A 13663-nucleotide genomic window follows, 5' to 3' on the forward strand; every position below is an offset into this window, starting at 1 on the left:
TATGAATTGCAAAGTGTTAATATCTTCGTGAAACCTTAAGAAACATAATTCTTGTTTCTAGTGTTTATTTCAAGTCCAATACAAATTTTATTAGGTAAAAAGGTTTTATTTTTTATTTTTTTTATTTTTTTTATGTAGACCTAATATTCATTAACATATTACCAGACCACCCTCAACCAACTAATTTTCATTAAAATACAAGCTTAAAGACCTAATCTACCATAATCAGCTAATAATAACAACTGAAATTTAAAACTTAGGAATTGTCCATAGAATTGAGAGGTTTAAGCCCTCTTAACCTCTTCCCTTAATCTAAAGTTAACAAAACTTTAGTCTGTACTTCGTATAAATTCTAGCAAGTTTCAAATCCTTCTTCTACTAGAATACATTTTACTCCCGTCGCAACAACCTTCTAATTAACTCAAAATTTTATCCAAATTAGATGATCCCCTCGTAAACAAAATCTACTAATATTCCTTTTATCTTATCATATCGAAAAAAAAAAAAAACCTTTTTCTACCTCGATACGAATTCGACCTAAAGTCAAATACACTATATATATGGGTTCATACAAACTATTATTCCATCAACCAAACTAGAACAAACACAACCCAAAAAAAAAAAAAAACAATGGCTCGTTTTCTTCTTGTTCTCTTAGCAACAACTTTCGTTCTCTCAATTTCTTCATCCTTTTGCGTAGCAACAGACACTCCTGCTACATCCTTCATCCAAAAAATCTGCAACGAAACAACTTACACAACCCGTTGCTTAAACACCCTCCTACCCAACGCAGACCGCATCAACGGCAACACCAAAAAGGCCACACGCCTCGCCATCATGGCCACCGTAACTGAGGTTCAATCCGCCTCAAACAACATTCAACACTACGCTGATCTACTACCCCGAAGATGGACTCACGAAGTCGAGTCCCTCGAAAACTGTCATACTGATATCGCTGATTCAGTCGTTGGGTTGTACACTGCATTGGAGGAAACTAATCACTTGGGTGGTGGCTCGAAGGATGATAAGGAGTCGAAGAGGCTAAACATGGAGAACAGCGTCAAATCTGTGGTTAATGCTATTGATCATTGCGCGAAATCCAAAGGTGGGATGATTGTGGTTAGAAGAGTTGAAGAGATTTTGCAACCACTTAACGAACTTGCTACTAATGCTGTTAACCTCGTTCATCACATGGAGTTTTAATTTAAGTCTACTATTACGTACGTTTGAATGTACCCCCTTTGTTTCTTAAAGTTCTTTATGTTATCCGACTTTGGTACTTAAAGAAACGGAGGTAGTAATCAATTAGTTAATTACCTTTGTTTTCCAATATATTTAGTTTTAATTTGATTGTTTATGTTTTACCTTTAATATTAATAATTGCACCTTTTTTTTAATCTATAATTTTGTATAATTTGGTTGGCTGGTTGCATTTTATTGCTTGTCCAATGATAAAATACAATACAATAGTTTATGGAAATCAGGTCATCTTATAATAGCATATAGTAAGAGACTATAATTAGCGAATTTTAATTTTAAGAAAATTATTAAGACGAATTAAACAAATGCTCATATGATAAAATTTTGATTTTTTGTTCTGGTATACATGATAGTATTTGGACAGTTTTCAAACTTCAACCTCAAAAAGTTTAGTAATTTTAATTTGTGAGTATTTGTTAGTTTCAAGCTAGCTATAATCAAGGGTAATATTGTATCCTAGCCTTAAAATAATTACCATGATAACGAACTATAATTTAAGATGTTAAGCATAAATTATCTACTATCCTTGAATTGTTATCTTAATTAGGTGTACAAAATAATGTATCCTACATATACAAAACCTTATTAATTAGAGCATTGCTAGCTGCTTAATGTCAATAGGGTATGCATACGAATGCGAGTCGTCGTTGTAAGCCTTCTTAGCAAGTATAATATGAACCAATTCAGATGGATGAAAGGCATCCCAATACAAGTACTTCTTGCGATCTGCACAAGGAGTCTGGAATGGAAGGCATGTAATCTCGCCGCCATTCGAGTAATTCCCTGCTCCACAACATCCTACATCTATCACCTTAAACCCTGAAAATAAAAACATACACGCCATATTAAAATATTTAATTGATCTGGTATTCACATTAAGGCTCAATAATATGTTTTATACTCTATCACTCCCCCTCATACGAGAGTCCGTTGGCCTTGAAGTGTGGATATAACATAGGCCAAGGAAGGGTGGATGAGATTCGAACCCATGACCTTTGTGTTACGTTGGCTCTGATACCATGTTAGTGAACCAGGTCAACTACGTAAAAGGTTAAGCTAATGGTTGAGTCCCACAAATATGTTTTATACTCTATTAGTAACCTTGAGGTCATTAGGTCAAATCCTCCCAACTACGGTACTTGGGAGTGAGGTCCTTTACCTTTCCCCCTCACTTTCAAGTACCTGACTCGCAAATACTAGAGCAAAAAAACCGTGAAGGTTGAGGTTAAATTACGTAAGAAAAAGAATATATACCGTAAAATTGCCTGTTAGATTCGAAATCGGTGCATTCTCCAAAATAATCTAAGTAGACAGATTTGGCTCCAGGCAAACGACCATTGTTAAAAGTATCAACCAGGTTTCGAAGGCCGATATTGAAGAGGTTGACAAGATTGTTTTGATCTTCATTACAAGGTCTTTCTCCTGTCACGTTATCCTTCAATCTATTGATAGGAATGCACCCCATTTTCCCAATTCCTGGTAATACCATCTTCCTAACTCCAAGATTGTACAAAGCCTGCATGTAATATATTTCGATCCAATTGATTAATATATATATATATATATATATATATATATATATATATATATATATATATATGTTGAGCAAAACAAGTTATATATATGCATAGTGAATGCAAAACTAGGTTAGTACTTATGCTAACTATATATGTTGATGGAATTATATAAGATCAATCTACGTTGTTTTCGCCTTATTTTGGAAACTTGTTGCTTATTCTTACTAGCTCCCAATTTAATTACTTGCACTATTTGCCTATATGTGATGGCCACTATTATTTCACTTGCATAAAATCTTATGCAACTATTCATGGGGCAAGTACATTGAGACAGATAGAGTATTAAAATCACACCAGTTCTTACATATATCATATTTTACTAGATAATCATGGCTGAGTTTAGAGTTTGGCGTTAGATATTTTACTTATATCGATAGTAGAAATTAGACAAACCGTAAGCTGACGCTCGTAATCTTGAAGAAGGGATCTAGCAAACTGTGGTGGTGTTAAAAGAGCAGAAGTAGGATATTGCCAAGGCAATAAGTAATTGTTGAGGTAGTCATTGTTTCCCATTCCAGAATAAATGATACATTTGCTTAAATAATCTTGGACGGCTTTCTCATCTCTTCTAAAATGCTCCCTTATTTGTTCAATCACCTTTTCGAAGTTCCTTATTTGTTCATTCATTGGTACATTAATTCCCTGCATATATAAGAATTGAATAAACCTTTCTAATTTGTAATTAAACTTATATAATAACATGCATGATGTTTACGCTAATCTAGCTAGAACTGAGTTCTAATGATTAGTCGAATGTTAATCAAGTCTATTAGAGACTAGCTACATGCCTACATGTCCATCGAATTTGCATGACTTGATTTGTACAATTGTAATACTACTAAGGCCCTATTCACTTCACCTTAAAAAAAGTAATGTTAAGTAAAAAATAATTTCAGATCAGTAAAAATAAGTTCAGTTCAGTAAAAATAAGTTATGTTCAGTAAAAATAATTTCAGTTTAGTAAAATTCAATAACTATAAAGAAGAAATATATTTAAAAATCAGTGAAAATTATTTCAGTTCAGCTAAAATAATTTCAGTTCAGTAAAATTAATTTCAGTTCAGGAAAAATAATTTCAATTCAGGAAAAATAATTTAAGTTCAGCAAAAATAATTTCAATTCAATAAAAGTAGTTTCAGTTTTGCAAAAATAAGGTGAAGTGAATGGGGCCTAATCCATGTTTATTTCACCTTAAAAAAAATATTCAGTAATAATAATTTTATTTCAGCAAAAATAAGTTCAATTCAGTAAAAATTAGCTTAGTTCAGTAAAAATAATTTCAGCTCAGTAAAAATCAGTAACTTTAAAGAAAAATTATAACATAAAATCAGTAAAAATAATTTCAATTCAATAAAAATAATTTCAGTTCATTAAAAATAAGTTCATTCAGTAAAATCAGTAATTTTAAAGAAAAATTATAACATAAAATCAGAAAAAATAATTTCAATTCAGTAAAAATAATTTCAGTTCAGCAAATATAAGGTGAAGTGTAATTATTATTATTATTTTTTACTAAATTGAATTAGTAAGAATTAGTTTTAGTAAGTATAAGTTTTTATTAAAGTTTTAATCAATAAAATTTAGTTTATTTAATAAAATTAAACTTTTGTAGAGATCCTATGAATTAAACGTGACCTATAATTGACTTTTAGTGTGTGATCTTTTTAAAAATTAAATAATGAAGTGAGGTTACTGATATAAAATTATACTCTAAGAAATAATTTATGAATATTAAATTCTACAGATTACAATCAATTTTAACTTATTAAAACTGAAATTTTCTTTCAAAAAAAAAAAATTAAAACTGAGAATTTTAGTGAAACTATGTATTATTTTTTTAAGTTAAAGTATGAGCCTAATCTGAGTGAAAACAACGTGCAAAAAAAAGAAAAAAAAAACAAATTATGATCAAAGATGTAATTTGCAAACAAAATCGAAAATTTAGTACCAGATAATTCCCAGTCTCATCTCTAATTCCAGCTGCTCCTGATGCAAAATTAGCTCCCTTAATGAAGTCACCAACATAACTTGATGATCCTGAAAATGGAGGAATGTAATCCACAAATCCTAGAATTTCAGCTGTAACACCACCCGATTAATAAATACATAGTTAGTTACAAAATGTTATTAATAAAAAAAATATCAAATAAACATATGAAATAAAAGTACTTATTTGTCATGAAAACAACATTCTTTTTAAACCATTTTTCTATGCATCATACACATCTAATTTGGTGCTCATAAAACGTACTATAAACATCATCTAAACCACAAAACTTCTAAAAATAAAATTCGGTATAAAATTAGAGAGAATCCAACTCGCTGTTTTAAAATAAATAACATAGTACATGCAAATTGAGAGAGTTCATTCCGCTTACCCAAAACATCAACAAAAGTTCGACCATTGGTAAATCGACCCGTAGGCCCTAGAGGGAAATCGATACCATAAGGCCAAAAATTAGATTTGACAATAGTGAAAATATTGTTGTTGTTACCATTATCAACCAATGAATCCCCAAATACGAAGATACAAGGTACATCCACTTCCATGTCTACTTGTATTGATGAGTTCCATGCCTTAGCCGTAAAACACAGCATAATTAATGTGATAACACCAGAAAAACAATTTCTTTTGTAACAAACCCTCATTTCTATAATTTTATATGAACCTTTTTTTTATATTTCTTGAGAGAACATACCACATATATATAACATATAGTTGGTGGTGTCATGGAAATCATGCACGTATGTTTTCTACGGTTTTATAAGCTAATAAGGTAAGAAAAACCCGCACTCAACTTCCTAGCTAAGAATAGATAAGGCTACGTTTAGTTGACCATATTTTAACGCCATTGTTTTATTTAATTTGTCTGTATGAGTTTAAATAAATTTAAGTCAGATTATTTCATATTTATCAAAAAAAAAAAAAAAAAGAGAAAACAAAAAGAGAAAAAAAAAATTAGATTATGTCGTAATTAATAAAGTTAAATTAGACCTATAATATATTGAAAAAGGTTTCAAATAATATAGATGTATTGAAAAAAATTCTATAAAATAATTAAAAAGAGAAAATTACTTGAAATTTGTTATGCATGCATGACCAATTGTATTATTAGAGACTAATTCTTCAAACGGCCAAATCAGGAATAAAACTAAAAGGGTGAGTCCAATGCTAAATTGATGCATTTTTCATGGAAAAGATGCATGCATAACAAATTCCAAGTAATTTTCCATGAAAAGTGCATCAATTTAGCAATGGACTCACCCTTTTAGTTTTTTTCTCTGATTTGCATGGTTGTTTGAAGAACTAGTGTCTAATACAATTGGTGACTTGGTGTCACACACATCATAGCTCAAATTATTATTATTATAGCTTTAGATACAAGACATTGTCTCTATATCTAGACGCGTACAAGGATATGTATTCACGAATTGAAAAATATCATGGTTTATCAAGAGTCTTAATTTCCACATCCCCGTTTGTATTGTCCTTGTAGCTCATTTACCAGGTTGCACCTTCAAAAGAAAAATTGAAAAATAATAATTACAAATCGGGACCAAGCTAGCAATTACATTGTCCCTTTTTCCCTCAAATTTTAAAAACTCAATTCCTGATTTTTCTCCATTTACTTGTACCCTTTTTTGCTCTTGTATACCTTTCCTCAGGAAGCAACTGATCAAAACGCATAAAAACGAAACGTATAAAGGTAGGAGAAGTAGACATTTATAGGTAAAAGCAAATTGTTGATAACTGACGAAAATTGCAACTACTACAGAGTAGCAATCGCCCGCTTTTGTTAACTTTTTTTTTTTTTTTTTTGGTGTTCCACCCGGTTCACCCTTTGCTTTTGTTAACATTTGAATAGCAACAAGGATGTAAACATGGTCAGCCTTCCTAATGACCTCATGTAGAAGATACTGTTAAAATTGCCTGAATTGTCTGACATAAGTCAAGACAGAATAAAGGAAGCATGGTAAAATAGCAACTGCAAAATATAGCCAGCTTAGAAGCTCTATTAGATAGAATGACCTATCATAAAGGTGGGTGGTGATGGTGGTTCTGATATGTAGCCACTTCGTAGCCAACCTTATCCAGCAATAATAAGGAATATCTGCAGTCTGTGAGCACACAAGTATTGGCATTGCTATAATATATATGATCATGAGCTCATTTGCTAGAATTAACCAAATTCCATCAATTGCAAGTATATGTTACACCATTGAATAAGTTCCAGCAGTTTCATGTTCAATTAGAAACCATAGCTCTACCATTCTGTGATGGCATTCTGACGATAAATGACAAGAACTGGAGAGCTGATGGCAGTACAAGAGGACCATGATGATAATTACTGTACAGAGTTGCAATACTAAGAGAAGATGGCGAAGCTGTGAAGCAGAACACAGGCTTGAACCAATGGCAGATCAGGGCATGGATGACTTGCCGCCATCACCAGATTGGTAAAAAGAATTATATGTCTCCACTCTTGACTTTGATTCAGGAAGCTCAAGTTCTTCCACGAATTCCTTAGTCATCTCGATAAAATCCTTCATATGAGCAGATTTCCATTTCTGAAAATGCGCAAGGGAAACGAATTTAGAGACATCCTAAACCTTTTAAAAGAACATAACAGCGTGTAAGAAATGAAAGTTTAAGATAATCACAGTCAATAACTCCATATTTGAGCAAAGTGGAGGAAGTGCACACTGATTAAAATTATTTCATAGAAAAGCATACCAAGAAAAGCATACATCCATCGTAAATTCTGCAGAGTTCGCAGGTAAACTCCACGTATGAAGTATATTGTGCTGGTTAGACCATAAGCCTAGAAGAGAAATTGACAGGCTAAGATGACATCTGAGTGTTCTAGATGTTAGATGTTAAACCAAACAAGATGATTTTGGACCTCCTACATCAGGGCTAATGGTGAATGTTCTCTTTATTTCAAACAAAGGTTAAGTTATTATTTCTAAAGCAGGTCAAATCCTCAATTATTATCCTTTCGACTCAGCTCCCAAGACCTCCCAACCCAAGGATTTTCACCATACAACCAATTGTACCAAGGTACAACCATGGCTACTTGTATTTGCCTGTGTGCTCACAAGGTACAAGCACACACCAATACACCATGCACAAGGTACAAGCACATACTAGGCTGTACCTAGTAAATTGCACTCTCACCCCATTCATACACGTAATATTCTGATATAATCCAAAGAATAAGGTAGGCTATGTTGATCAAATAAATCAGATTAGAAGCATGAGGCTCCTATTGAACTTTCTCTCTCTTCCCTTTTCACAACAATATTCCTTACAGGTTATCTAAATTTCTCTCATCACTACGCAAGTACCCATGACATTGCACAAGTCACGGTCGAAAAGGGCTCAATATTTTTTGAGAGAAGAGAAGTAGTTCACCATCATAGATTTCAAAAATGATATTTAATTGAATACAAATTACTTTTTGCGAACACCAACAATGAGACATTTGGAAGTTATCCTATAAAAAGAGGCTTTAATAGTTATGGATTTCGAGAATATATGGATAGGGTTAAATCTTAAAATAGTAGTCAGTAAACTCAATCCTTAAACACTTGTACTTCTCTCCTTCATGGTAAATCTGAAATCAGCATGTTCCAGGGACCTTGCACATTGGCCACAAGTCAATACTATCAACTCTCTCCCTAATTACTCACAGATTAGTCCACGCTAAGGATGTATATATAGACTAGGCCTGTTGCATTCATGGAATACAAAATATGAGACCAGTTTATCTTGCTATGCCAGTGCCACTATGACAATAATTATTATACAGCCAGTTGTAAGGTACAAACATGATTACTCTATTTCCTTACTAGCTTGTTTGGAAAGCTCCAAGCTTCCAAATGAAGAATTGAGCGTAAAAATAGGTGAGGTACTAGATGATACAACCAGTTGTAACATGGATTTTGATACTATATGTTTCAAGTTGTAATTCACCGTCCAATGATTCTAATCATCCATTCCAATTGGTGAATCAACCAAGGTAACCCAAACAAACCTTATTGGTAGTATATAACAGATCGTTGAAAAGTGTCCTGCTAAGCTGTAAACATTGTTATAGTGGTAGGATTAATGTACAGAACTAGAATCATTGTGGTTCAACGCTTAATGTGGAAAGAGTAGGATAATGATTTTGGGCCTGGATTCGTTTTCTGAGAGCAGAATGGTCAGGATTTTTCCCTTGCTTGACCCTTCCCCCCCCCCCCACACACACACACACAACAGCAACAACAACCTTTGCCAGAAGGAACAAGAAGAGTGAAAGGAACTCTTGCTAAAAGAGTTAAGCAAGAAAGGACCACCAATTAGGCTCCAACATAGGGGCTCGCATAATACATCAAACACTCAAATCCTTGGTAAGGCAAAAGCAATGATGTTAATAAATGATTACCAGCACAATAACATTCATGTAAGGATGGATGACACAATCCATGTTATACATAGTATACATCTAAATTTACTGCAGCAGCGTATATGAGCAATAGAGCATGGATCTCCACTAGTGGATGTTCTAAGATCAAACTACTTGTAATCAACTTTTAGTCATATTATAAAAAGCAACACTCCAAGCCAGAGGGCGAGGCATATGTTACTCTCTTTTAAACAAACAACACCCAATTGCATTAAAATAACTCATTTGCATATTCTTATACTTAAGCCAGGAAAACATCAAAGTAGAACAAAACAACGCTAGACCTCGGTATGTCTTACCAAACCAAAGAACGAAATTGCAGACCAGAATGTACTACATCTAAATATGCATCTGCATATGCGATAAGTGAAGTTAGTAAGATTGTGTTCCTTAGAAGTAGATCAAAGTGCTTAGATCTCTGTAAGGGTCACTTTTTAAGAGTTCTACAATATTATACGATGTATCAGATAACACAATACAGATAAGCTATAAATTCCAGAGTCATTAGCTTCACCCACAAGAATATATTTCACCAACAAAAACAGGTACATGGGTATAACACAGCTCCCCACCCCCCACCAACACACATATATACAAAAATGCATACATCTACACTGACAGAAAGAAAAAATTGAAAAATGTAGAACTATACCTCATAAATAACAAGAGTGAATTATAACTACAGAGTAATAGATAAATAAATAACAGACATGGAAAAAAAAAAAAAGGGGGGGAGGATACCTCAAAATCCCAATCTCCATACAGGTCTGGATCGTTTTTATTATCCCACACATATGCATATGTCTGCAACTTCTCCAAGTTATCCTACAAACAAACATTCATCTTATTATACATCCATTTTGTCACACATGTAAGATTGTCTAATTATACACACATAGCAAGGGGTGAACATGGTTTGGTTTGGTGCGGTTTGAGTCCAAACCACAAAATACGGTTTGGCCAAATTTTCAAACCAAACCAAACCGTAATAGTATTGAAACGAACCAAACCATACCACAATAATACGGTTTGGTGCGGTTTGGTTTGCGGTTTATGTTGAGACGACATTTTTTCTTAAAAATCCCAAATAATACTACATTAACTTATAATAAAGTTTAAATAATTAGCCCAACGGATTAAATTGTATTACAAATTTACAATAAAAATAACAATTATTATTATTTTTTAATATATTATAATTACTTTTATTTTTTTAAAAATTATATGAATATTAAAACACGGTTTATTGGTTTACGGTTTGGTTTGGTTTATAAAATTTGAAAAACCAAACCAAACCGTAAACCGTATTTACAAAAAATTCGAAACCAAACTGTATTTTTATAAACCGTAAACCAAACCAAACCGCTAAAATACGGTTTGGTCTGGTGTGGTTACGGTTCAGACCAAACTGTGTACAGCCCTATTAGCAACACAGTAATAATGTTATATAGATTCATTATTTCAGATGATATTACAAGTTTGAAACATTACGCATATGTCCAAGTTAAACTGTTGAACAAACAAAAATGAACTAACTTTTATATATCAGCAATCAAAGTATCAAACAATTTATCATTTGGAAAACGCTGCAGCTCAGCTGATAACAAGAAGATATTTAAGAGTTTAGCGCACTAAGGGCAGTAAACGATCAGAAGAAATGTGATCGGAACTTCTCTTTAAAAATTCTCATATAATTATATAGTCTTTTCTTGTAAGATCAAAGGATGAGTTAATTTCTTAGATGGTGTATCAACAGAAACTAAATCCTGGTTTCCATCATACACCCATCAAAATAATCTAGACGTACCATCAGTGGCGGATCTAGCCTTGGTCCTGCTAGGTCACGTGACCTAGCAGGAAAAAAAAAAAAAATTTTTTTTTTTTTTTTTTTTTTTTTTTTTTAAAATGACACCTATTGGAAAATAAGATATAAGCATTATTTTTGGTTATAAGTTAGCAATACAATCTTGTAGCTTAGTGGTTGGAGGGATTGGGACAAAGCCCAATTAGCAAGGCCCTAGCCACACAAGTCTTGAGTTCGAGCCCTATTACTTGTAATTTTTGTATTCCTTTTATCTTTTTGTTTTTTTGTTTTTGTTTTTGTTTTTTTTTTTTTTTGGAATTCCTTGTGAGCCCTATTACTTGTAATTTTTGTATTCCTTTTATCTTTTTGTTTTTTTGTTTTTGTTTTTTTTTTTTTTTTTTTTTTTTTGGAATTCCTTTTATCTTTTTGTTTTTTTGTTTTTTTTCCTTCCTATGTTATGGTTATGTGATTTATTGATTTTCATGTGATTATTTCAATTTTTTCCTTCTTTTTTCATTTAATTCATTGTAGTAGCATTAGCTAGAAATAGAATATTTTTTTTTTTTGGTTTTCCTTTTGAAATGATAATGAACTTATGATATTTGATTATCATGTGATTAATTTGATTATCCTTCAATGTTGTTATGTTTTGTGTTGTTGAGACATTACATTAAGTGGTTTTTCTAATTTGTGTTGTATATATTATGTTTGTATAATTAAATTGGGTATTGTGACTTAATTGGCTATAATATTCTAAAACCACTTGGGTAGAATAGATAAGTTGCAAAAAGATTGAATTAATCTATTTTTGACAATATTGGATTTTGTAATTAAATTGAAATTGTGACTTAATTTTCATAAAAAAACATATGATATAACAAGTTTCTTTAGTCCCAAGCATCCTCCTCCACAAACTCATCGTCTATCACAAAATTCATCCACCTCCGATATGCGGTCGATGAGTGATGATCGATATAGGTGACAGTGACCCAGCACCTTAAAAATCCTGGATCCGCCACTGCGTACCATCATAAGCATTTCAAAACTCAAGATTCATATTAAAAGTAGAAGAATCAAGAATTTACCACAAGAGTAACTTCTACTGAATCTCTAACATACTCAATATCCTCAAATATATCAAGAATATCCAACTCAAGATTTGTGATGCCACTCAAAACCTGTAGCAACATCATTACCAGGAATAATTACATATGAAATGCAGATTACACCCGAATATAGGATGGACACCTTGAAAAAAAAAAAAAAAAAAAAAACTCATACCCTGCCAAGCACTTTCTTGTTCTCAACAGGCAGAATTGCTGGATAAACCCGACCTTTGATACTAAACCGCTGGCTGCACAAAGGGCATGTCAGCATTTACCAAAAAACCCCAGAAAAACAAGATACAATCAACAAAGTATAATAACAGACAAGATTACACATGAAATAACATATATTTTCATCCAATTTCCATTTAATCACAAATTGAACATATCCAATTCAGCAATATTACATACTTGTAATAGATTAAGAGTCAATTTCCAATCTTTGATCACAAATCCATCAAGAGACATTCAATTACAGGGCACAAAAATAAAATTAAGCAAATACCCATATCACAAAATATAAAAACAAGTAAACCCAATTGATCAAATCATCAAAACATGCAATTAAATCATAAATAAGAATATAATTGAAAGCATAAAACATGCAATTAAGTGGAATAATTAAAGGGGAAGAGAGAGAAACTGACTAATCAGGGAGGGTAGCAGGAGTGGAGGAAGGGACACGATTGAGTAAGACTTGAACGACTTCATCCGCCAAAAGACTACCATAAACGAAAACGTTGTGGTATCCTTGAGAAGTCCCTCCTGCAGTCATGCTCATCGCCATCTTCTCCCTCAAATTGGGAGGTTCAGTTTTGAGCACAACAACAAGGAGGAGGACGTTGTTCTCTGATGTACTGCGTATTTGTTGTTGCCAAATGTCGGGTGCTTCAAAGATTCTAGGATGATTTGTGTCAAAAAAAAAAAAAAAAAAAAGATTTTAGGATGACAAAAGTAAAGTGAACAGATTTACAGATTGAAATAATACTTCCTTCGGTTTTCCTTGTTACACTTTTCTTTTCACGCGATATATTATATTAATATTTTTATTTATCAATATTTAAAAATAATAAACATTAAACATTAACATAATATATATCGGAACGAATATAATAAGATTTCTGCAAGACTATAATTTTAGTCAAAATAAATAATATAAAAGTCAAATTATTATAAGTATAAAAAAACCAAATTGTATAAAGTCAAGAGTAACTAAATATTGTAATAAAATTTAAAACATACTAAAAGAGCTCAAATCAAACCCTTACCAGTACTTCCGAACAAATGGTGTATATCAAATTATCAATATATCATGCCCTCTCACTTGTTCAGCTTCTTAGGGTGCGTTAGTTTGATAAGTTGGAATGCATTCAAAATCAAATGTGATACACTAAAGTAAATATTGGAATGGGAATACGGGATGGACAATATTTCTGTTTTTTTAAAAAAATAACTCTTACTCCG

The 13663-nt window shown here is 32.2% G+C and overlaps 3 protein-coding genes across 3 annotated transcripts; 1 reads left to right on the top strand and 2 right to left on the bottom strand.

The window, feature by feature from the left end:
* Positions 1-630: 630 nt before the first annotated feature.
* On the top strand, positions 631-1203 carry LOC145591831 (pectinesterase inhibitor 11-like). Its single transcript, XM_081648325.1, has one exon. It carries the CDS (start codon positions 631-633, stop codon positions 1201-1203), a length of 573 nt encoding a protein of 190 aa, XP_081504451.1.
* A 646-nt stretch (positions 1204-1849) lies between these two features.
* Positions 1850-5486, bottom strand: LOC145591832 (GDSL esterase/lipase At1g33811-like). Its single transcript, XM_081648326.1, has 5 exons — positions 5216-5486; positions 4786-4916; positions 3231-3479; positions 2515-2776; positions 1850-2079 (listed from the first exon to the last, which is right to left on the bottom strand). The coding sequence occupies exons 1-5, from the start codon at positions 5484-5486 to the stop codon at positions 1850-1852; spliced, it is 1143 nt and encodes a 380-aa protein (XP_081504452.1).
* A 1473-nt stretch (positions 5487-6959) lies between these two features.
* Positions 6960-13061, bottom strand: LOC145593114 (AIG2-like protein D). Its single transcript, XM_081649624.1, has 5 exons — positions 12847-13061; positions 12375-12447; positions 12179-12271; positions 10031-10114; positions 6960-7406 (listed from the first exon to the last, which is right to left on the bottom strand). Exons 1-5 carry the CDS (start codon positions 12984-12986, stop codon positions 7260-7262), a joined length of 537 nt encoding a protein of 178 aa, XP_081505750.1. The 5' UTR covers positions 12987-13061; the 3' UTR covers positions 6960-7259.
* Between the last annotated feature and the right edge of the window lie 602 nt (positions 13062-13663).

The sequence above is a fragment of the Chenopodium album genome, chromosome 18 (assembly GCF_948465745.1).
Source record: "Chenopodium album chromosome 18, dcCheAlbu1.1, whole genome shotgun sequence".
Taxonomy (NCBI): Eukaryota; Viridiplantae; Streptophyta; class Magnoliopsida; order Caryophyllales; family Amaranthaceae; genus Chenopodium; species Chenopodium album.